At 36.2% G+C, this 24,451-nt stretch overlaps 2 protein-coding genes across 4 annotated transcripts; one reads left to right on the top strand and one right to left on the bottom strand.

Annotated features, from left to right (window-relative positions):
• The first annotated feature begins 234 nt into the window (after nt 1-234).
• On the top strand, nt 235-6,024 carry LOC110885095 (dymeclin). 2 transcript variants are annotated; one of them, XM_022132797.2, is made up of 18 exons: nt 235-763; nt 1,092-1,325; nt 1,412-1,475; nt 1,566-1,695; nt 1,836-1,977; nt 2,665-2,907; nt 2,990-3,074; nt 3,186-3,288; nt 3,390-3,515; nt 4,227-4,340; nt 4,417-4,535; nt 4,624-4,711; nt 4,793-4,885; nt 4,966-5,055; nt 5,169-5,288; nt 5,418-5,509; nt 5,708-5,765; nt 5,835-6,024. In XM_022132797.2, the coding sequence occupies exons 1-18, from the start codon at nt 574-576 to the stop codon at nt 5,913-5,915; spliced, it is 2,172 nt and encodes a 723-aa protein (XP_021988489.1). In that variant the 5' UTR covers nt 235-573; the 3' UTR covers nt 5,916-6,024. The 2 variants fall into 2 exon arrangements, with proteins under 2 accessions (XP_021988489.1, XP_035834371.1); XM_035978478.1 differs by having other exon boundaries at nt 337-763; nt 1,097-1,325.
• Nucleotides 6,025-9,419: 3,395 nt separating this feature from the next.
• Nucleotides 9,420-11,314, bottom strand: LOC110885093 (L10-interacting MYB domain-containing protein-like). Of its 2 annotated transcripts, none has more exons than XM_022132795.2 (3): nt 10,588-11,314; nt 10,060-10,213; nt 9,420-9,954 (listed from the first exon to the last, which is right to left on the bottom strand). In XM_022132795.2, the coding sequence occupies exons 1-3, from the start codon at nt 10,942-10,944 to the stop codon at nt 9,740-9,742; spliced, it is 726 nt and encodes a 241-aa protein (XP_021988487.1). In that variant the 5' UTR covers nt 10,945-11,314; the 3' UTR covers nt 9,420-9,739. The 2 variants fall into 2 exon arrangements, with proteins under 2 accessions (XP_021988487.1, XP_021988488.1); XM_022132796.2 differs by having other exon boundaries at nt 10,035-10,213; nt 10,588-11,312.
• Nucleotides 11,315-24,451: the final 13,137 nt, after the last annotated feature.

Below are 24,451 nucleotides of genomic sequence, written 5' to 3'. Positions count from 1 at the left end.
GTTGGGTGTAAAGGACTAAACTTGCAACAAAATACATAGGTAAAGGACTAAACTTGCAACAAAATACCTAGTAAAGGACACCGCCTGTCAACAATTAACAGAGTTTTTTAACTGGGTTGGGTGTAAAGGACTAAACTTGTAGGAAAATACCTAGTAAAGGATAACATTCATTAAAAAGGACACCGTCTAAAAAATGGTATAAAGATAAAGTACAAAACTTGTAATTTTTTAATTATTATTTTCCACGTACGAAAACTCTAGCCTTGTTCATCAACCTTTTATTTTTCCCCTCAATTGTTTGTTTGTTGTAGTTTAACATCAAATCAATTTTGGTTTTTCAACAGAAAATTTCTCCCATTTTTCACCTTTCCTGCTGTATGTATCGTATATTCGTATCTACTGCCACTATTCAACCATTTATCTTAATCTCACCGTCACCGACACCAACGATCCTACGTCATCACCACCGTTTCAAGATCTCCACATTGCAGGTCTCCATTCACTCAACTTTTCAACTCAGATCTCTCGAATTAGGTTCCAATTATTACACCGCTGCGGTTATTGCCAAATTGGATGGGGACCGGTCCTTCAACGCCGCGGTGGGGCGGCGAGGTGTCGCAGGACACGGCTGAGTTTCTAATCGGAACATTCGTTGGCGGTAAAACATTTCCGTTAAACTCTGATTACTGGCAGAAGTTACTGGAGCTTCCGTTTGATCTCCATTGGCCTGCTAATCGTGTTCAACAAGCTTGCCACACATTCGGTTAGTTCTGTTTCTGAATTAGGGTTACACTAGGTTTAAATTTGATTAGTGTATATGTATATGACTTATGGAAATGTTTTATTTAGTTAACAGTATTTGTTATAGTTTGATATTGATTTAGGTTAGTGCTCAAATAGTTAAATTAAACCTACACTTAGAGCATCTTCGGTATCTGCGTCCCAATCCGACATGGAGCATAGGTGGTGGTGTCGGTTTTTGGCACTGTTGGAGGTGCTCTTGGTGTCATGGCACTATATATTTATTGTATGTATGCACTATTTAGCACTATGATGTTGTTATTGATTTATTAATTTATTTCATTTTGCAGCACAGAACAATAGTTCTACTAGGCACCTTGCAAAGATCTTGGTTCACTTAACGTGGTGTTTGCAAGAGTCGCTGTCTAACCCTGATTCGGCGGCTTCGATGAAGGCTGTAAATGCATCGTACATATCATCTGTTTTTTTAAAGTATTCAATTGAAAATTTGAAAAGTGAGAACCTTGAAGATTTGTATTTGTCTCTAGACGAGAATGAGACGGTACCCGACAATATGCATAAAGGTAGGTGATATTACATTGTGATATAATCCTCTAATTTGAAGTTTTATTAATTAAAATGGCGTATTAACTTATCTTGTTGGCCTCAGATGAGAACATCATAAATATGGTTATGCATGCTGTGCTTAGCTATATTGGCAAAGTGGATGTAAGGTATATTTCAGGTTATTACTAATTACTTAATTCATTTATTAGGCAAAGGTTTGTTGTTTAATCTTTTCTTGTTTATATATAAATACGCAGTCCCAAGACGTATCTCCTGCATCATGAACTGTTGAACTTCATGCTCATTGCTATGTCTACCCAACTTCTTTCCGGGCCATCACCTGGACCGAATGATGTTCACCCTTTCCTTGATGCAGCTATGAGTCAGGTAACATCAGTTATGATTTATGAAAGTAATGATGTATAATATATAAAGTTATAAACTAGTGAGCCATTTTCATTTGGTGAAACCTAATACAACAATGAAAGAAACAACGTTTTTTGAAAAAAAGCTTTTTTAATTTGCAGGAAAGTTCTTTGGTAGGTTTAGTTGTTCATAAACTGCTGCTTAACTACATCTCACGCCCAAGATCCAAAAGCAGTGCATCTTATACTTTAATGTCTGAAGAAAATCAGCTTGGTGTACTGAAGAGAGTTGGTTCCGCTGCTGGTATATCTTAAATGGCCTCTTATATTGTTCTTTTTTTTCAACTTGCTACATATAGAGCCAGAGATCATAATTGATGAAAAGTTTCATTACTGAATAATGTTTTTACATTGTTGGCAAAACAAGTTAGTAGTTCATAAAAGTCACCTACTAAATGCAATATACCATACAAAATCTGTTGCGGAGTATGTAGGCTTTGGCCCACATGCTATAGCTGAAAATTAGAGAGGGAATTAGGTTAGGGTCCGGCCGGTTCTAATCAGTTAGGTGTAGTTTCTTGTTTAGCAAGGGTTAACCGTAATGTTAGTCTATAAGTATAATCTCCTGTACTTGTAATCATTATCACTCAATGATACGAAAACCCTAGTTGCCCCCGTAGATGTAGATTTCACACCGCGGCCGGACCACACAATTTCTGGTGCTCGTTTTGATCCTAACAAAATCGACTATGATCTTCTAGGTTGTGAACTGTACATTTCCATATAATACAGTTTTGAGGAACACTGGTTTTACCGCTTATGATAAAAAAAGATATTTATTTTTTGCAATACGTCTGCTATTATGTTACACATGTTAGTACGATTCTATCAGGGTTTTAATTCTTGTACAACTAATGTTTGGACGTTCCAAATTGCATTTCATTTCTTCAATGATGTATCTGATAAAACGTTCCCTATACCTCACTTGCAGCAAATATAGTTTTATATCCACTCAGCTACTTTGTCAATTCAAGTGTTGAAGCTTCTAGAAGTCAACTGGCTGACAGCAGTATCAATATACTACTTCTTCTCATTCATTATCGTAAATGCATTCTTGTGGAATCTGTTAAAAACAGCAACACTAGTGTCACTTCCGAGTCTCTTCTGAAAGACGAAACGTATTTTGCTGAAAACCCATATTGCAAAGCCTTGGAAAATGTTAGGGATGTTGAGTGTAAGTTCCTTCTTATCTTGTTATCATTTTGTACTTGATTTTTACAACTATTGCATTATGAATTATGTAATCTGTATTTCAGTTGATCGGGTGGATATCGAGGGAAATGCACATAGCGGTCCAGTTGTGAGACTGTCGTTTGCTTCTCTCTTTGACACACTTGGCATGTGAGAGCCCGTTTCACTTTGATCCGATAGCTGTATTTTAGACCATTCATATAGCGTATTCCTTACAAATTACAACACACTCATTTTGCTACATCTGATTAACCTCTGCAGGTGCTTGGCTGATGAAACCGCAGTTCTGCTACTGTATGCGTTGGTTCACGGGAATTCAGACTTTCTGGAATATGTTCTCGTTCGAACTGATATAGACACATTGGTATGAAGCAACTCCGAATATTTAGTTATTTACTAGTTTGTCTTTTTTACTGGTCATCCCATTTATCTTGCCTAAGAGTCTTCATACTGTTAAATGACCAGTTGATGCCGTTGTTGGAGACACTTTACGATGCTTCAAGGAGAACATCAAATCAAATCTATATGGTGCTGATTATTCTACTTATACTTAGTCAAGATTCTTCTTTTAACGCTAGCATACACAAGCTGGTAACTTCATATTATCTGCCCTGGCTATATGATATAAAGTCCCTTTTAAAGTATTTGTCACATGGAGAAAGTTTTAAATACAAAAGGCTCTTAACGTGCGAAGGTATGCAGCCACCAAATTGCGTTGCGTGGAATTCCATATTTTCAGAGGGAAGGGTAAATTAGGCAAATCAGATAAAGTGTAATAACATGCGTTTTTTTAACAATAACATGCGAATCTGAAAACATAACATGTGTGATTAAACATAACATGCCTTTTTTAGTTATGTGTAGTTATACATAACATGTGTTTTTAAAACAACCTCCATCGTCTTCAACATTTGTTACACTGTAACTGTAACTCATAGATTATTACTCTGTGGTTCTTGTCAATTGCAATCATAAACAAATTATTTAGATTGTTCTTGTGAATCATCCGGTTAATCGATTAGAGATTATGCATCTAATCAATCAAATTGGTTGAATTTGTCTATGTTCTTCAATCGTAAGATTCGATTGAATTGTAATTGATGCTTATGCCCTTCCCACTCGATTGTGTAATTGAATTCAAAGTTATTTATGTATTATGGCACCGCGTTAAATTGAGCCCTAGATTGAATCAGATGTGTGGTTCAGATGATCGTGTATGCATCGCACGTTAAGGGGCTATTGTATGTTAACCCACCCCTTGTTACATGAGACTATTATCCTGATGTACCAACATTTTGTTAGATTTTGCCTTCTGTTCCATGGTATCAAGAACGCCTTCTTCATCAAACATCTCTCGGTTCTCTCATGGTCATCATTCTAATTCGGACAGTGAAGTATAACATGTCTAAGATGCGGGTACGGCAATATATTCATATGATCGTATCAAAGTATACATTTTCATAACATTATACAATGATGTTTTATGTAACAGGATGTTTATCTACATACCAATTGCCTTGCAGCTTTGGCTAACATGGCGCCACACGTGCATCGGCTAAGTTCATATGCATCACAACGCCTGGTTAGCCTTTTTGATATGTTGTCACGCAAGTACGCCATTACCCCTCGTCTTTTTTTGTGTCTTATATTATATGAGCCTCTGATTACTGGTTTTTAATGGGCATAATCTAATATCCAGATATGCAAAACTAGCAGAGCAAAAGAATGATAAAATGCAAATGAGCGATAGTGACCCCAAAGACGATGATAAACTTCCTGAGGACACGGTAGTAAATTGTTATTATTTCAACGTTTTCTTTTTTTATTTCTTATTGTATAATCTTCTTACTTACAATCCGTTGTTCCAGTCAGCAGAATTGCACATATATACCGACTTTCTGAGGATCGTATTGGAAATACTAAACGGAATCCTGACTTATGCACTGCCGAGAAATCCAGAGGTAATTGGTGATCATTATATTTTTAAGGTATCACGTGTCAGTATATGCAACCTTTGACATTTTATGGTATCATGTGTCAGGTGATATATGCAATTATGCACAGGCAGGAGGTTTTTCAACCTTTCCGGAATCATCCACGCTTCAATGAGTTGTTGGAGAACATATTTTCTGTATGTACCAAAAATCGAAATCTATAATTTGTGATATACTTATGCTGGATGGTAATTAACTAATTAATTATGTTGAGTGTGCATGATGCTGATGCTATTCTGTGGCTTTTTAGGTGTTGGACTTTTTTAACAGCCGTATGGACGCACAAAAGTTGGATGGAGAATGGTCGGTTGAGAAAGTGCTTCAATTAATCAACATAAACTGCAAATTTTGGCGAGGTGACGGCATGAAGGTAATCATGGATATTACAACCACATTATTTTCTCAAAACCAGATTTTATTATTATACAACTAATTCTAATACTAATGACTCTATTATCACATAAATTTTCTCAACAAACATCCCCCTTTCATTTTGTAGATGTTCACGCAACTACGGTTCACGTACGAGCAAGAAAGCCACCCCGAAGAGTTCTTCATTCCATATGTGTGGCAGTTGGTAATCGCTCGCAGGTACATATCTTTTTTATTTCTTTTTTGAAACAATCAAAATACACAAACCATAGGTTCAAAAGATTTGCATAGTAACACAGTGGCTAAAAGACATTGGTACCCTTGCATACCGAATTAGTAATGTGTTTTGACTTTTAAATCGTTGTTCTAGCTATTTGCGTTTAAGGTTTGATGTTCACAATCCACTTTGTTGTGCAGTGGTTTCAGTTTCGATCCAAGTAGCATAAACTTATTCCCAGTCGAGCTGCCTGTGGAGGTTCGTTCCTTTACTTTTTCTTCTTTAAAAAGTTATTTTCGGGTTCGATGGTTTGACTTCTGAATGCAGGTCAGCTATGCTCCTGGGGAGATCAATAAAGACCAAAAAATGCAGTTAAATGTGAAGGATGCTGTGGAATCATCTGTTTAGAAGAACACAATCGTTTTTATGTACATATATATAGAGAGAAAAATAAATACTTACAAATAAATAAATGTATATGAATTGTGAATTTATAACACAAATTTTTTTGACAAAAGCATTGAGGTGTTTGCAACATTACTTATGATTAGTTATCAATAAATAACCAAGAATATATAGTAGTAATTAGGAAAGGCACACATTTTTAAAGAACTTTGCTTCCAATGAAAATGATAATCCATAATCAAGAAAAAATAGAATAATTTTGAAATAAATTTATACATGAGACCAATATATAACTAATAATGATTGTTTATCATTATACGTAAGTTAAAACTTAAAACTAATAATGATTGGGGTTAGGATCGTATGAGAAGCACTAGACTAATTGAGAAACTTGGAAAGCATTCTGGATCACACATTTTCTCTAAGCTTTTTGTAATATACAAATATGTATAGTTTAAAATTGACTATATACATATGTGTATAATTCAAGATTTGACAATATACATATATGTATATAGTCTAAACTATACGTGTGTATATTACGAAAAGCTTAGAAAAATGTGTGATCGAGAATGTTTCTCAAGTTTCTCAAATGTGGTTCACTTCTCTTAGAATCCCTACCTTGTTTATCATTATATACATAACTTAAAACTTATAATTTACACAACTTGAATTATTAATAATTTGAAATGGAACACTAACATGAATAATATGCTAGTACTGCTAAATCTTAAACATTAGTTTGACTATAGATTTCGTTAATGGTTTTTCACTTTCATATCATGTTTTTTTTTATTTTTTATTTTTGTGACATGAATATTGAAGTTTAAACTTTTTTTTTAAATGACCACAAAATATTTTATACTATGAAGTTTAACGATTTTATTTCTTTAGTTTTTTCTTTCGGTTGTTATACAAAGTGTCATTATCGTAATGAACTAGACTGATATTGACCAAAACTGAATTCCGATGGGGGATTTTAGTTGTTATTGCTTTAAATTATAAACTTGTTATTGTTAATAACTAAAGCAAATCAAACACGTCCCATTAGTATATCCTATCGATCAAATGTAAACTTAAGGTGTTATATAAATATCCTCTACAATAATGAGAAATAACTTAATTATTATTAATCTTATTAGAACCATAAATTAAAATATAAATTAAAGATTATATAAATTAAAGATTATATAAATTTAATTTAAATACTCATTTAATTATTTATTTATTTATAATTTAAGTATTTTAATCATAAATAAATAGAGACAAAATCCATATAATCTTTAAAAAATAAAGGTTAAGAAATTGAACAGAAAGTTAAAATGGAATAATATATGTAGAAATTATTTATATTTACTATATTATTATCTATATTACATAATTTAATATTATAAGAATTATGAGTTAATTTAATATATTAATACCATTAATTTAAAATATTAATAAATTAAAGGAAAGAATGTCACGTGATATTAGTTGAAACACTTTATTAAAGTTAGCTGATTAGATGACATCACCAACAAGGAACATTCGACCTTCAAAGATAAAATCCAATTTTTGGATAGAGGCATAATAAAATTAAGTCCTCAAAGCTCAATATAGGATTTACTTATTCAAAAATTACAAAAAGATACATGTCCAACATGTTTTAAGCAAAAAGGATAATATGAGTATTAACTTTCAAAAAGAGGGTCAAACATATGACGACTAAGGATTTTATAAATCCGATACTTCAAATACAATTTAAAAAGAAATCCAATGATCTGATTTAAAATCTGACTAAGATATACATCAACATTGAGTCTCAACAACTCATATGAAGCCAACATTTGTTTTCTCAATGACCACAAACTTAAGGAACAAGTATGAGCGTGACAATGGAAGCACTAGTGTCTAAAAAAGTCGAAATTCTCAAAAGTGGACTTTGGGTCATTGAAGACAGGCTCCAATACCTCGTGACTAAATGAAATTACAAGAAAACCAGGTAATGAGGACAAGTGAAGAGGTAAAAACAAAGAAAAAGATCTGGAGTCTATCTAAAAGAGATGTGTATAAAAGGAGGAGGAAGAGAGGAGAGTGAGCATCGGTCATTTAAGACAGGCTTCAATACCTCCTGACCAAATGAAATTACAAGAAAACCAGGTAATGAGGATAAGTGAAGAGGTAAAGACAAAGAAAAAGATCCGGAGTCTATCTAAAAGAGAGGTATATAAAAGGAGGAGGAAGAGAGGAGAGTGAGCATCGATCTTCAACAAGTCTTTAGAAAGTTTTTTCATGTACTAATAAGAGTGTTTAGTTATAGTATTCGTTATAGTATTCGTTTCATAAATCATATATTCATTTTGTAAACCATGTATCTTATATAAATATTCTCTACAATAATGAGAAATAACTTAATTATTATTAATCTTATTAGAACCATAAATTAAAATATAAATTAAAGATTATATAAATTAAATTTAAATACTCATTTAATTATTTATTTATTTTTAATTTAAGTATTTTAATCATAAATATATAGAGACAAAATCCATATAATCTTTAAAAAATAAAGGTTAAGATTTTCTTCTTGCTATACCTATAAATGGGATAGGCCAACATATGTCGCCAGTGGAGTACCGTACTATTCTTAAGTATCGCCTCATGATTCCTTTATTTCCAGTTGATGAGATATGTCATGTTTGTCATGATTCCTTTATTTCCAGTTGATGAGAACCATAAATTAAAGATTATATAAATTTTATTTAAATACTTATTTAATTATTTATTTTTGATTTTAAGTATTTTAATCATAAATAAATAGAGACAAAATCCATATAATCTTTAAAAAATAAAGGTTAAGAAATTGAACAGAAAGTTAAAATGGAATAATATATGTCAAAATTATTTATATTTAATATATTATTATCTATATTACATAATTTAATAATATAAGAGTTATGAGTTAATTTAATATATTAATACTATTAATTTAAAATATTAATAAATTAAAGGAGAGAATGTCACATCACATTAGTTGAAATTATTAGAGTTAGATGATTAGATGACATCACCGAGAAGGAACATTCCACCTTCGAAGATAAAATCCAATTTTTGGATAGAGACATAATAAATTTAAGTCCTCAAAGCTCAATATAGGAATTACTTATTCAAAAATTACAAAAAAGATACATGTCCAACATGTTTTAAGCAAATGGATAATATGATTATATGAGTATTAATTTTCAAAAAGAGGGTCAAAACATATGATGACTAAGGGGGTGTTTGGTCTAGCTATGCTTATTTTCTTTCATTTGATAAGCTATTTTTAAGTGTTTGAATTAGCTTATATTATACAAGTTGATAAGCTCTTTTTAAGTGTTTGTGTTAGCTTTTTTTATTTAGCTTATATTAGTAAAATGACCAAAAAGGGCATGGTTACATATTATCACATAACTTATATTTTATATGTATCTACTTTGTTTTTATGAGTTATACCATCATTTTTGGATAAATTTATGTCGATGATAACGTAAAACTTATACAAAAATACATTAATATTCAATAAACATTCATCTTGGTTTGGTTAGATCTCCTGCAATCATATCTCTAACTGCACTCATGTATAAATCATCTATTCTACGTTGTGTACTTGTGTCTTCATTTACTTCATTAATGTCATTAGATCCTCGACCATTATTTGGAGTGTAAGATTCTTGTTGCGCCCTGGTAAATCCTTCATCACTTGTATCTTTTTTTCTAATATAATTATGAATTGCCATAGATGTTAGCACGATCTTCACTTGTATCTCGTAGGTGTAATTGACATGCATATGTTGTAATATCTCTCATCTAGCCTTCCATACTCCAAAAGTTCGTTCAATAACATTTCTCAATGATGAATGATGGTAGTTAAATATCTCTTTAGGTCCTCTAGGAGCACGACTAGCAACCGTTTTTCCACGACGAAAATCTGGTAGATGATAACGAATGTTGGTTCCTTTATATGGAGCAAGATAACCTCTATTATTTGGATATCCAACATCAACAACGTAATATTTATCTATAATGAATAAAATAAATAGTATTACTTATATAAAAAGTTAAGCAAAACATAAGGTTTAAGCAAACATGGAATGGTACTTTTCATCTTTATCGTCACTATCACCTTTCCCTTCAATCAACTCTTCATCTTTATCGATCATGTTCGCAAAATTAGAAGGAGTCTTAGTGTTATCTCCAACTGCAACACAATCTCGAAATAAAGGCCCGTAATACATCTTATACATCTCTAAATTTTGCCCTCTTAGCTTGGAAAGGTCCTTATCTCCTTGTACAAAACTCAAACCATTTAAATTTATGTATCTAAATGTTTGTTGATAAAGAGGCAACGTACATATAATATGATATAACCAAACTTTCATTTTTTTCAACATAAATTTTCAACATAATAATACCAAAACTGATAATACCAACAAACGTTTAAATATCTCTTAAAATCGTCAACTTAATTTGACTATAATATGATATAACCAAACTTTCATTTTTTCAACATAATAATACCAAAACTGATATAACCAAACTTTCATTTTTTCAACATAAATTTTCAACTTTAAAAAGGTCAAAGAGTATAATGTATGTGTACCAAAACTGATTTTAATGAACTATAAAAAAACTTAAAAAAACAAAATATTACCTTTATTTTTTTATCCCACCATTCATCCGATGCATCAATGGTCTTTCTCACGGGATCCCACCCAATTCCAGATTCAAGTCTCATTAAACGATCATACAACTTCCATTCTTTCTTCATAGTTTCCCAATGATTTTTAATTTGCTTGTGGTCGAAAGTTTTCCCAGTACGCTCTTTCATGTACTTTTCCAAATTCTCATACCCAAATTTATTAAAGTAACCAGTTGGCTTGTTCCCAACTCTAACCTCATTCAAGCATAACTCAAGAAATATCATATGAGTATCATCCGTCCATAATGAACTTATTTTCTTCTTCTTAGTTTTCATGACAACAACGTCATTATCATGGTTCAAGTCCATGACTTGAAAATTAAAACAAAGAGAAAACAATTCAATAAGTAAAAACGAAGAGAACAAATTACATCAGTATATGAAAACAGGTTGGTATTACTCCACTTCAAGCAAATTTTTTGAATGCTTGATAAATGGTAGATGAGTGTTTGATAAATAGGATTTTTAAGGCAAGAGTTAATGGTTTGAGAGATAGTAGATGGATTAAAAGAGTTGATCTTTTCTCCATATTTGCTTAACTTTCTGCAGTTTTCATAAGAATGAAACTGGCTTCTTTTAATAAAGCTTCAATGTGGCTGCAGTTTTCACGACAGAAGTTTGCTTCAGTTTTGAATGGAATGAAGTTATACTATATGTTTAATAGAAATGCATATGGGGTAGGTGTAATACTAAATGCAAACAGTGGTGACAACTAATCGGTGGAAATGGTGTGAAAGAAGTGGTGCAATATTAAATGCAAAAGAGATGCAGCTAGTTATACAAAAGTATCTTTTCTTTAAAGCATGCATCTTTTCACTTATATTAATTTAAAGCATGCATTATTTCTTTTTTTGTCTTTTATTAGTTGCCAATAGTTATACAAAAAAGATACAGGTAGTTAATATAATTGAACGGTGGGTAAAATAATTAATAATTAATCTTTAGTTGTTTGTTAAGTTATTTTGTTAAGTTAATCCACCATTTGAGGGCAAATGAGTAAAAAACCATCTTCTTCAAATAAGCTTATACAAATAAGCTAAATAACCATGTTCCCATAAGCTTATTAGAATTAGCTTATATAAGCTAATAAGCATAAGCTTAAAAAGCTAAACCAAACACCCATTAGTGCTTATTTTGTAAAAATAAGCTAAAAAAGCTATAAGCTTAGATAAAAAAAAGCTAGGCCAAACACCCCCTAAGAATTTTATAAATCCGATACCTTAAATACAATTTAAAAAAAAAAAAACCCAATGATCTGATTTAAAATCTGACTAAGATATACATCAAAATTGAGTCTTAACTCATATGAAGCCAACATTTGTTTTCTCAATGACCAAAATCTTAAGGAACAAGTATGAGTGTGACAATGGAAGCACTAATGTCTAAAAAAGTCCAAATTCTCAAGAGTGGACTTTGGGTCATTGAAGACAGGCTTCGATACCTCTTGACCAAATGAAAGTTACAAGAAAACCAGATAATGAGGACAAGTGAAGAGGTAAAGACAAAGAAAAAGATCTGGAGTCTATCTAAAAGAGATGTGTATAAAAGGAGGAAGAGAGGAGAGTGAGCATCGGTATTCAACAAGTCTTTAAAAAGTTGTTTCATGTACTAATAAGAGTGTTGTATTTTCTTATCTTATGTATTTCCCTTACATCAACTATCGTAAAATACCCATCATGAAATAAAAATCTTCTTCCCCTTTTCCTTATAAAGTCTTTGAGTGATCTTTCTATTTATAGATATTTCTTCTTTAGTAGTAAAAATACTCCAACAGTAATCCGTCTCTTTTTACCTTACACCGGAGATAGGAAACGAAACCAGGTTGTGCTAATATTGTTGAAGGATCCAAAAGGTTTAACCTGACCGTATTTTGGTCAAAACAACAAAAAGGTACGAAAGCATGTTGGACCCTTGTTTTTAATAATTTTGAAATTGTTTTTAAATTATTGACACTCTTAGTCTTTTTAAGGAAACTAGGTTCTTTTTACGTCGTGTGTTACCGCGAAACGAAACAGATAATGTAAAAAAACGCTATTTAAAAATGTAGCATGTTATTTAGAAAGCCTAACAGTTAGAATCAGTTCAGATGATATCATCGTACCATATTACGATATCAAATAAATACTTTATTTGTAATATAAATTCGTTTTTAATAAAACTTATACTGATAGAGGGTAAAAATTATACAAAACTACATACTTAAGCTTAAAAAAATAACGAACATAAGTTATTAATGAAATATCAAATTAATTGAGAAAGCAAAGATGAATTAAAAAAAAAAGAGTTATTAAAACAACAATAAACGATAAAGGAAATATGGTTTTAGAAAAGAAAAAAAGGAAAATACGTTAAAAAGAAAAAAACAATAATAAAAGGAAAAACTGAAAATATGTTAAAAGTTAAAAGTAATTATTAAAAATAATATATTGATATAATAAAATATTAAAAGCTACATATTATATATATATTAATTTGCAACAATTCTTGGCATTGTTATTTGTAACATGATGCTTAGTGGCTTGTACCACTAAAGACAAATTGTTTTTTCATTTAAATACTATAAATAATCTTGTGAGTTAACACGTCGCAACGTACGTGTGTAGTTAAATGTTTCTACGTCGTCTATTTTTTTTCCGTTTCACAGGTTCATTGTAACGCTCGAGTCCTAGATTGACTTAGTTATTTTTTTCTATGTTTTACGTTTCGATTTAATTTTTTCGCATTAACACGCTGCAACTTCAGTGTTGGTTGTCGCTGATAGTAGTGTGACGTTGGTGTTCGCCCCCACCGCAACGCGGGGGTGCTTAATACTAGTTATTTTAAATTTAAATTTACTATTCATGGTAGCTAATAATTACACACAAATACAGCTCAACTTATAATAAAAAAATACAATTAATGCCACATGTTATTTTCTTCTTTAATTAATTTATAATATTATTAATATTTAATTAATATGTAACATTATATCTTACTAATATTATTAATATATAATATTTATCTTTGTTATTATTATTATTAATATGATGTTAGTAATAACATTGAATTTAAAGAAAAACAACCTAACTATATTTATTATCACTGTTAATAATATTAATACATAACTTTATCCTTAGTATAATGTATTTAATGATATATTATAAAAAAACACATTTGAATTATGTGTTTAGGAATATATGATCTTCCATCTTTATCTTTACTAGTTTCTTTTTACGTCGCGTGTTACCGTGAAACGAAACAAAGGATAATGTAAAACAAACGCTATTTGAAAATGTAGCATGTTATTTAGAAAGCCTAACCGTTAGAATCAGTTCAGATGATATCATCGTACCATATTACGATATCAAATAAATACTTTATTTGTAAAATAAATTTGTGTTTAATAAAACTTATACTGATCGAGGGTAAAAATTAAACAAAACTACATACTTAAGCTTAAAAAATAACGAACATAAGTTATTAATGAAATATCAAATTAATTGATGTTGGTGCATACGTCTGTCGACTTCGTCTTGTATCGAGTCTTGCATTGTTCATGGCACAAAGATCGAGAAATCAAGAGAAAAGTTAATTCCGCTTGGAGTGTCAACAAGTAATTCCGCACGGAATTACGGAATTACTAAGTAATTCCGTTTGAGTGTGTATTTCCGTTTGTATGTGTAATTCCGGTTTTAAGGTAATTGCGCATGAGTGATGTTCAAGCGGAATTACCAAGTCTATAAATAGGTAATAATCCGGTTCATTTGAAACGGAATTAGCATAGTATTTTCCGACGACGAAGCTCTGTCGAAGTGTCTTCAGATCTGTAATCGCTCACAAATCAATATACAAGACAGTTATTAGTGAAAATGTTGCTGAATTACTCAATATGATTGTTTCCGCCCTTCATATTGTGTAGAACACCTCTGATCGACTCGTTCCGGGTCTGTACACGATCCTTCAAGTGGTATCAGAGCTCAGGAGGAGGAGTTCTGCCATTTTTAGCTTGATTTCACCGTGTTTTCTTACTTCTACACCTTCTTTTTTCAATTGAACAAGTTTTAACGATCAAAATGATCTGAATTTCAGACATCATAATCGGAATCATGTTTTAACAAAGCCTTGAGAAAATTGGACCTTAATTCAATCTAAATCTGATAAACCAAGTAATTCCGTTTGAACATCAGATCGCATTTGCTGACATCATCATTAATTCCGTTTGAAATTGCACCATAATTCCGCACGGAATTACTTCATTTGGTTAATTCCGTTTGAAGTTGTTGCTAATTCCGCACGGAATTCATAATTCCGCTTGAAATTTCAAACGAAATCATAATTCCGTTTGAAAAAGCGTAATTCCGTTTGAAACAAGTTTCTAATTCCACGCGGAATTAAATCTCGTTTGTCAATTCAAACGAAATTAGGTAATTTCGTTTGAAAATCTTAATCTCGTTTGAAACTTAATCCCATTTGAAGTTGTGTGCAGGTAATCTCGTTTGAAGTGTTTCCGTTTGAAACAGTAATTTCGTTTGAACAGTATTTGTCTTGATAAACGTGATACCAAATCATGAGTGAAGAATTCTACAACGCATTTGCCACATCCCCGACTACTCCGGCTGCCATTGTTCAAAATATGAACCTGGAAAATGAGACAGGAACTATGAAAAACCCCCAAAGCTAATAAGCATTAAGGAGTATTACGGTTAGAAAGATCGGTTTGAAAACTGGGTTCAAGCTAATCATCTGAGATCTTGGGAGTGTATTTTGAAGAAGTATGTACTACCACGTACTGAACTGCAAGTTGAAAAAACGATCTCTGAATTCAATGAAAAAGAACGAGACATGTACAAAGCTGAAAAGATGATGATTAGTCTACTTCAGCAAGCTATTAAAGAAGACATCTTTGTATTGCTTCAACATGACAAAACTTCAAAATCAATTTGGGATGCTCTTAAAATCAAATTTGAGGGAAGTGAGAAGATGATTAAGAGTAAAAAAGGCACTGCTTAAGAAATAATTTGATCTTTTTACAAGTTTGCCAGGGGAAGATACAAAGAAATTAATTGAAAGATATTGCCACTTAGTGCGATCTATGTCAATGTTAAGCATAACCAAAAGATCGAGAGGAATGGGTCGACAAGTTAGCTGATGCTTTACCTCAGAAAGAGTGGGGTACATTTTTTATGATCTTAAAGAACACCGGAGAATATGATGGTTTGACGATTTCTCAGTTCATCGAGAAGATTGAGGGTCAAGATCTGGAACAACAAAAGATTGCGAGGATGAATAATCCGAGTGGTCAACAAGATGTGAAAATGTATTACAAAGGCAGTGTTCAAGAGGTTGAAATGAGTCCGAAAATCCAAACTGCTTTTAGTGCTGGAAACTCATCTGGAAATGTTGATCAAAGTCTAAACAACAGCAGTAGATTTTCTTCGTATCCGAGTGTTAATCCAAGAAGTTCAACTTCAAGTTTCCATTCTCAAAGTTCAAAAAGTGGAAATGGTTGTGTGATACAGTGCAACATTGCATTGAATCTTCCAGATGGTCAAAGTTTTTCTAAAGAAATTGCAAAAGATCACATGGCATTACTTGCAACTGTACTACAATCCTATGAAGCTTTGGTTGCAGGAAGGATCGGAAATCCTATGCTGACGAAAGAGGATTACGATCAGATAGATGCTGAAGAAATGGAGCTTATGGACATCAAATGGTGTCTAGCTAGTGTCTTGAGAAGGGCAGAAAAGTTCAAAATGATAACAGGAAGAAATGATTTCTTGGATGCACATGTTTCTACTTTAGGTTTTGATAAATCTAAAGTTACGTGTTTTCGATGCAGGGAGAAAGGTCATTTCAAGAGAGAATGTAAAAATCAGGAAGCTAGTGGAGCAAAGAATCCGTTTGGAAAAGATGATTACTATCGGAAAGCCGTATATCAACAAGTCACTCAACAACAACAAGAACCACAAGTGGCTCATGGTAGAAAAGTAATAGAGGATTCTTCAAAGAGAGCATGCTTGGTGAATCAAGAAAATTTCAGCTGGGATAAATATATTTCAGCCGACAACAAAGCATGCCTAACGATGAAAAGTGTCACACCCCCAAAATCCCACCTGCGGAGTACTACCGCTTGGAGGCGTGACTGACCAGGATCCAGCCACCAATCATACTGAACAAGCATATAAATAGTTATAAAAGTCTAACCAATACGATTGGTGTTCAAACAAAACAAAGTTTAAGTTGTAAGCGGAAGCATAAGTCTTAAAGTTAAAACATAAGTTCAAATGTTTTCAAGTTTAACATGGTACGCAGCAATCCGTGTCCCACAACGACTCTCCTCCATGCAAGCTCCAGCTGAGTACCTATGGTCCTGCAAAGCATGTAGTAACGAGTCAACAACTAGTTGAGTGAGTTCACGGTTGGGTGTTCGTTTTAAGTTGTTTCAAAAACGGTTTCCTTTATCTGGCATCCTGCCGTGGGGGTTACCCCATAGTTAAAAACGTGACTTGTTTATTCCCGGTTACTCTGGCATTCCAGCCGTGGGGGCTACCCCGTGTTAGTTATCTGGCATTTCGGCCGTGGGGGCTACCCCATGTATCCACTAGACTCGTTACCATATCGACTGCTGACTGTAGTCATGTTTATGTGCCCTGAAACTGTCAATGTCTATCATCATTGACGTGCCCCAGATCCATTAGTTCACGCCCGTCCTCTGCGGCACGGTGTGAGGTTTGTCAGACCTAAATAGCGCTATCTAACTAATGACCCGCTCGCCATTGGCCCGGCGATTAAGTCGATATAAAAAGGAGGGACTTCGTGATAGAGTTTTGGTCTAGTACGAGTTGTCAGTCCGTCAGGACGAGGAATCACATTCCTGAACCATTGCTGTCCTACCCAAGGAGGACGAGGAATCCACGTTCCTTAACCCCATTCCCAACCCAGGGAATCCCATGCTTTGTAGAGGGTGTGAACTCACCTCGGTTTGCTCGGCAGGAACACAGAAAGGTCAATCAAGTTGCAAGTGGTCAACTATGTCCTAACATAGATACCATTTATATCAGATTCAAACCAAGCAGTGCACGCACAAGTAACAATCATGGCATACAGGTTCATGGCAGTTCATCAATAGTTCACAACAAGTTCCACAGTAACATTCACGCATTAAACAGTAGCACAAGGAGTCCATAAGTGCGGCCCACTAACTTAGGCCCGTAATTATGCAAGCCAAAAAAGCGTGGTCTCGAGTCGAGACTGTGCGGTCTCTACTCGAGACTGTGCGGTCTCGAGTGTAGCTGACAGGGTCTTGAGTCGCAAATCTGAGGAGGTTTCGGGTCATGCATGTGTTGGTCTCGAGTCGCAACCGGACTCGCAGGCATGGTCTCGAGTCATGCTGTTTGTGTTGATCATATGTGGTCTCGAGTCGAGACTAGGAGTTCTCGACTCGCAACAGGGGTCGCAACCATGCGGTCTCGGCTCGTCATGCTATGGTCTCGAGTCGAAACCAGGGGTCTCGACTCCCCAGCAGGTGCTGATCCTTCGCAGTTTGTACTATCCAATGAAATTCATGCAGAAATATGTACCATCCACTAAACATGTTTTGTTGTCTAACATTTACCCAAAATGGATCAAACAAATCAGATTTCAAATATTCAAAGCACCTTCAAAGCACATTCAAGTTGTTCATCATATCTATTCAAAACACATTCATCAACTTCTTCACATATTCATCATGTTCATCAATTTTTACAACATAAACAACCTTTATTCAATCACAATCATGAACAACCATCAAAACACTTTAAGCATAACACCACAAACTCGGCTCCATACTAAGCCGGTTACATGACATATGTAAACCAGTTTCATGAACATCAACAACTAGTGGTTTAACTTCATTTAAACACAAGATATCATACTCATCATGCAATATATCCGAAATCAAGACATGTTAACCGATTTATCATCATCATACATATAATATCATCATTTGACAAGTAGCTATTTTCTATCAAGCAAACAACCATTTCTCATGTGCAAACTTAGCAAGCAAACATAATGTCATAATCATCAACCCAAACACAAAACACAACAAGAATCACTAACCGGTTAGGGGATAGGAAAGGTGAACTCCAAATGTCGATTCCAAGCTTGAACCGAAGGTCCTAGTGCCAACCGATTGGATCCGAAAATGAGAGAGTGAAGGTTTGTGCTTCTAGGGTTTTAGTGAGAGAGGACGTAGGAGAGTGTGTGTGTTGTCAAAGAAAAATGGTAAATGTGGCCATGAGTGTGGTATATATACTAGACATGTTTTGTTGTCTAACATTTACCCAAAATGGATCAAACAAATCAGATTTCAAATATTCAAAGCACCTTCAAAGCACATTCAAGTTGTTCATCATATCTATTCAAAACACATTCATCAAGTTCTTCACATATTCATCATGTTCATCAATTTTTACAACATAAACAACCTTTATTCAATCACAATCATGAACAACCATCAAAACACTTTAAGCATAACACCACAAACTCGGCTCCATACTAAGCCGGTTACATGACATATGTAAACCGGTTTCATGAACATCAACAACTAGTGGTTTAACTTCATTTAAACACAAGATATCATACTCATCATGCAATATATCCGAAATCAAGACATGTTAACCGATTTATCATCATCATACATATAATATCATCATTTGACAACAAGTAGCTATTTTCTATCAAGCAAACAACCATTTCTCATGTGCAAACTTAGCAAGCAAACATAATGTCATAATCATCAACCCAAACACAAAACACAACAAGAATCACTAACCGGTTAGGGGATAGGAAAGGTGAACTCCAAATGTCGATTCCAAGCTTGAACCGAAGGTCCTAGTGCCAACCGATTGGATCCGAAAATGAGAGAGTGAAGGTTTGTGCTTCTAGGGTTTTAGTGAGAGAGGAAGTAGGAGAGTGTGTGTGTTGTCAAAGAAAAATGGTAAATGTGGCCATGAGTGTGGTATATATACTAGTTCCACATGGTGCACCCTAAAGAGGTTTACAAATCGGCTAAAGGGGTTTACGGCCCAAATGGCCCAACCGGTTACTGTTCACTCGAGACCACATGGTCTCGAGTCGGGTCCTTGTCTCGCGGCTCACATACTCACACTCATTCATACATATATACGTGACATCCATACAAGCACACACATAACATCACATAAAAGGTTCACATTTATTATTAAGTTAACAAGTTAACTAGTCACATAACGTTCAAGCATGTTACATCAAGACACAACGAAAGGTTCTAAATTTCGAGTTGTCACATCATCCCCAAGTTGAAAGAAATTTCGTCCCGAAATTTGATGGCACTCACTAAGGAAGCTAGTTAAGTTGTATGGTTTTCCCGGTTTTCCTGGGGTGTCACATCCTCCCCCCGTTGATCTGGAATTTCGTCCCGAAATTCCGTAGCTTCAGCCTCAGTAGTGGTCGTACCGTTTGCAAACAGTTGTGGATACTTTTGTTTCATCTGATCTTCGCGCTCCCAGGTGAACTCTGGGCCGCGACGTGAGTTCCAACGAACTCGAACGAGAGGTATTCTAGTGCTTTTGAGGACCTTAACATCCTGGTCCGTGATTTCAACTGGTTCCTCGACGAATCGTAACTGCTCGTCGATAGTGAGTTCCTTCAGAGGAACTACGTGGGTCTCATCTGACAGACACTTCTTCATATTCGACACGTGAAAAACGTTGTGAACTGCACCGAGTTCTGCTGGTAAGTTTAGTCGGTAGGCCACCTTGCCTATTTTCTCAATGATTTCGAAAGGTCCAACGTATCGTGGGTTAAGTTTGCCTCGTTTACCAAAACGAACCACACCCTTCCAGGGTGAAACTTTGAGTAGTACCCGCTCCCCAACCTGGAGCTCAAGTGGTTTCCTGCCCTTATCGGCGTAGGCTTTCTGACGATCACGAGCGGCCGCCATGCGTTGTCGTATTTGAGCAATCCGCTCAGTAGTGTCTACCACATGTTCTGGACCAGTGATTTGACTATCTCCCACCTCTGCCCAACAAAGAGGTGACCGGCATTTACGTCCGTACAATGCCTCAAACGGAGCAACTTTAATGCTGGTGTGGTAGCTGTTATTGTACGAGAATTCCACAAGTGGCAGATGCTTTTCCCAGCTGTTGCCAAAGTCGATTACACATGCACGAAGCATGTCTTCTAAGGCCTGGATAGTGCGCTCGGACTGCCCGTCCGTCTGTGGGTGATACGCTGTGCTCATATCTAATCGTGAGCCAAAGGACTTGTGCATTGCTTGCCACAGTTCCGAAGTAAAACGTGCATCTCGATCAGAGATGATAGAGGTGGGCACCCCGTGCCTCGAAACAACTTCCTTGAGATATATCTCCGCTAGAGTGGAGAATTTATCCGTTTCCTTAATCGCCAAAAAGTGTGCGGATTTTGTGAGTCGATCCACGATCACCCAAATAGTATCATTTCCGCGCTGAGATCTAGGTAGGCCAGTAACGAAATCCATGGAAATTTGCTGCCATTTCCATTGTGGTATCTCTGGTTGTTGAAGTAGGCCTGAGGGTTTCTGATATTCCATCTTGACTCGCGCACAAGTCAAACACTTGCTGACGTAAGTTGCTATGTGGGCCTTCATGCTAGGCCACCAATACGTAGTTTTAATATCGTGGTACATCTTATCCGAACCAGGGTGTACCGAGTAGCGAGATTTGTGTGCTTCGTCCATCACAAGTTCTCGTAGGTTGCCATAGAGTGGGACCCAAATGCGTCCTGTTATGTAGTAAGCACCGTCTTCCTTCTGTTCTAAGCGTTGTCTTGATCCGCGTAGGGCTTCAGCCCTAACGTTTTCTGGTTTCAGTGCCTCTATCTGAGCAGCTCGTATTTGAGAAGGGAGACTAGAATGGATCGTGAGTTGTAAAGCTCTCACGCACTTAGGCGCAGTGTCCTTTCGACTGAGAGCGTCGGCCACCACATTGGCCTTGCCCGGGTGGTACCTGATGGAGCACTCGTAGTCATTCAGTAGCTCGACCCATCGTCGTTGCCGCATATTCAGTTCCTTCTGTTTGAATATGTGCTCTAGGCTCCTGTGGTCGGTGTAGATGGCGCACTTGGTTCCGTACAGGTAATGTCGCCATAACTTAAGTGCGAAAACAACAGCTCCCAGCTCTAAATCGTGTGTAGTGTAGTTCTTCTCGTGAACTTTGAGTTGTCGTGAGGCGTAGGCTATGACTTTATCTCGTTGCATCAACACACAACCAAGACCTTGAATTGATGCATCACAATAAACCACAAAATCGTCTGTGCCCTCTGGCAGTGAAAGGATAGGTGCACTACAAAGTCTATCCTTCAGATGCTGAAAAGCTAACTCTTGTGCATTTCCCCAGCGATAAACAACGCCTTTCTGCGTTAGCGAGGTGAGAGGCTGTGCGATCTTAGAAAAATCCTTAATGAATCTCCTGTAGTAACCTGCCAATCCCAAGAATTGGCGAATTTCCTTTGGGGAACCAGGTGCAGGCCAGTTCTTAATAGAGTCTACCTTGGATGGATCAACGTGAATCCCATCCCTGTTTACCACGTGGCCTAGGAAATGGACCTCACGAAGCCAGAAGTCGCATTTCGAGAACTTTGCGTAAAGCTGTTCTGTTCAAAGGAGTTCCAGAATAAGTCGTAGATGCTGTTCGTGTTCCTCCTGACTCTTAGAATAGATCAAGATGTCGTCGATGAAGACTATAACGAATTTGTCCAGATAAGGCTTGCACACTCGGTTCATCAAGTCCATAAAAACTACGGGTGCGTTTGTCAACCCAAACGGCATGACCAAAAACTCATAGTGCCCGTAACGAGTTCTAAAGGCTGTCTTAGAGACATCCTCTTCTCGAACTCTTAGTTGGTGATATCCCGATCTCAGATCGATCTTTGAATAGTAGCTCGACCCCTGCAACTGGTCGAACAAATCGTCAATACGTGGTAGAGGATAACGGTTCTTCACAGTCACCTTGTTGAGTTCACGATAGTCGATACACATTCTGAAGGTACCGTCCTTCTTTTTCACAAATAGTACTGGAGCTCCCCAGGGCGATGAGCTAGGACGAATAAAACCCTTATCCAAGAGTTCTTGTAGTTGCGTAGAGAGTTCTTCCAACTCAGATGGAGCTAAACGATAAGGTGCACGAGCTATAGGCGCAGCTCCAGGAGCTAGTTCAATCTGAAACTCGACTTGGCGATGGGGTGGAAGACCAGGTAATTCTTCAGGGAATACCTCAGGATAGTCACGTACAACTGGAAAATCTTCCAGCTTCTTCTCTTTCTCCGTGGTGTCAGTAACTAGAGCCAAAACCGCAGTGTGGCCCTTTCGTAAGCACTTCTGGGCCTTAATGAGAGAGATGACGTTCTCAACAGCACTTCTCTTGTCGCCACGAATCATAAGAGGTTCACTACCGGAACCAGGAATACGAACGATCTTCTCGTTGCAAAGAATCTCTGCTCGGTGTTGGGATAACCAATCCATCCCAATGACAACGTCGAAACTACCCAAGACGATAGGAATAAGGTCAATAGAGAAGGTCTGGTTAGCGAGGACAAGTTTGCAACCTTTGACTACGTGCGAGGCCTCCAAACTCTTACCATTAGCTAGCTCTACAGTGTGCTTGTTGCTCAGGGGTGTTGGAATACGCTTAAGCATTTTACTAACTTCTAGTGACACATAGCTAGTATCGGCACCCGAATCAAATAAGACTGTAACATAAAAGTCGTCGAGAAGGAACTTACCCGTCACCACGTTGGGATCATTCCTTGCTTCACCTTGACCAATCACGAACACTCGCCCCTGGCACCATTGTTGTTGTTGTGGTTCCCATTGTTACCATTCCCCTGATTGTTGTTGTTGTTGTTGTTCTGGTTCAGTTGGGGACAATCTTTCTTGAAGTGGCCTTTAGCTCCACACTGAAAGCACCCTTTGTTGTTGCCCTGTTGCTGCCGCTGGTTCTGTTGAGGTTGCTGACGATTCTGATTGGCGGGGTATAAGCTCCTGCAATCCTTTGCAACATGACCAAGCTTGTTGCACCGATGACAGTTGCCCCTGGTGCATGGCCCACTGTGGTGTAGGTTGCAACGATTGCATTTGGGGTGATTCCCCTTGTACCCACCATGGCTTTGACCACCAGACGATTGTTGACTGGGGCTCTTGTGGTCGTCAGTCTTTCTTTGCTGAGACTGAGATTGCACGGAAGTTGAACCCTTGCTCGAAGTTCCATCCCATTTCCGTTTGCTGTCACTCGAGGAACCAGAAGTAACTGTAGCACCTATACGCTTTGGTAACTTGTTCTGCTCCACCGCCTGATCAGTAAGATGGTGAGCCAACTGAACAACCTGCTGGATAGTGGCCAAGTTTGCTGAAGTCACATGACTTTGGATCTCTGGCACCAAGCCCTTGAGATACAGTTCAATTCGCTTATACGGAGGGTCCACCATAGTAGGATATAACAAGGCAAGCTCATGTGATCTCTTGGTATACGCCTCAATCTCTGACCTCGTCATCTTGAGGTTGTAGAACTCGTCTTCCAACTTATGAATGTCATCGCGACTGCAGTATTCCTCCCTGATCATTTCCTTGAAAGTTTCCCATGGGGTGGCGTTGGCAGCAACCAACCCCAGCATTTGAACTTGAGCGTTCCACCACGTGAGGGCCAAACCCTCGAGAGTACCAGTAGCATACTTCACCCTGCGTGCTTCAGGGCATTCACACATTTCGAACACAGATTCTAGTTTCTCAAACCAGCGGAGGAGACCTACTGCTCCTTCAGTTCCGCTAAAAGTAGTGGGT

Source organism: Helianthus annuus, chromosome 10, assembly GCF_002127325.2.
Source record: "Helianthus annuus cultivar XRQ/B chromosome 10, HanXRQr2.0-SUNRISE, whole genome shotgun sequence".
NCBI classification, from domain to species: domain Eukaryota; kingdom Viridiplantae; phylum Streptophyta; class Magnoliopsida; order Asterales; family Asteraceae; genus Helianthus; species Helianthus annuus.
Note: the sequence above shows the minus strand (reverse complement) of the source record. Positions and strands in the feature narration are given on the sequence as shown.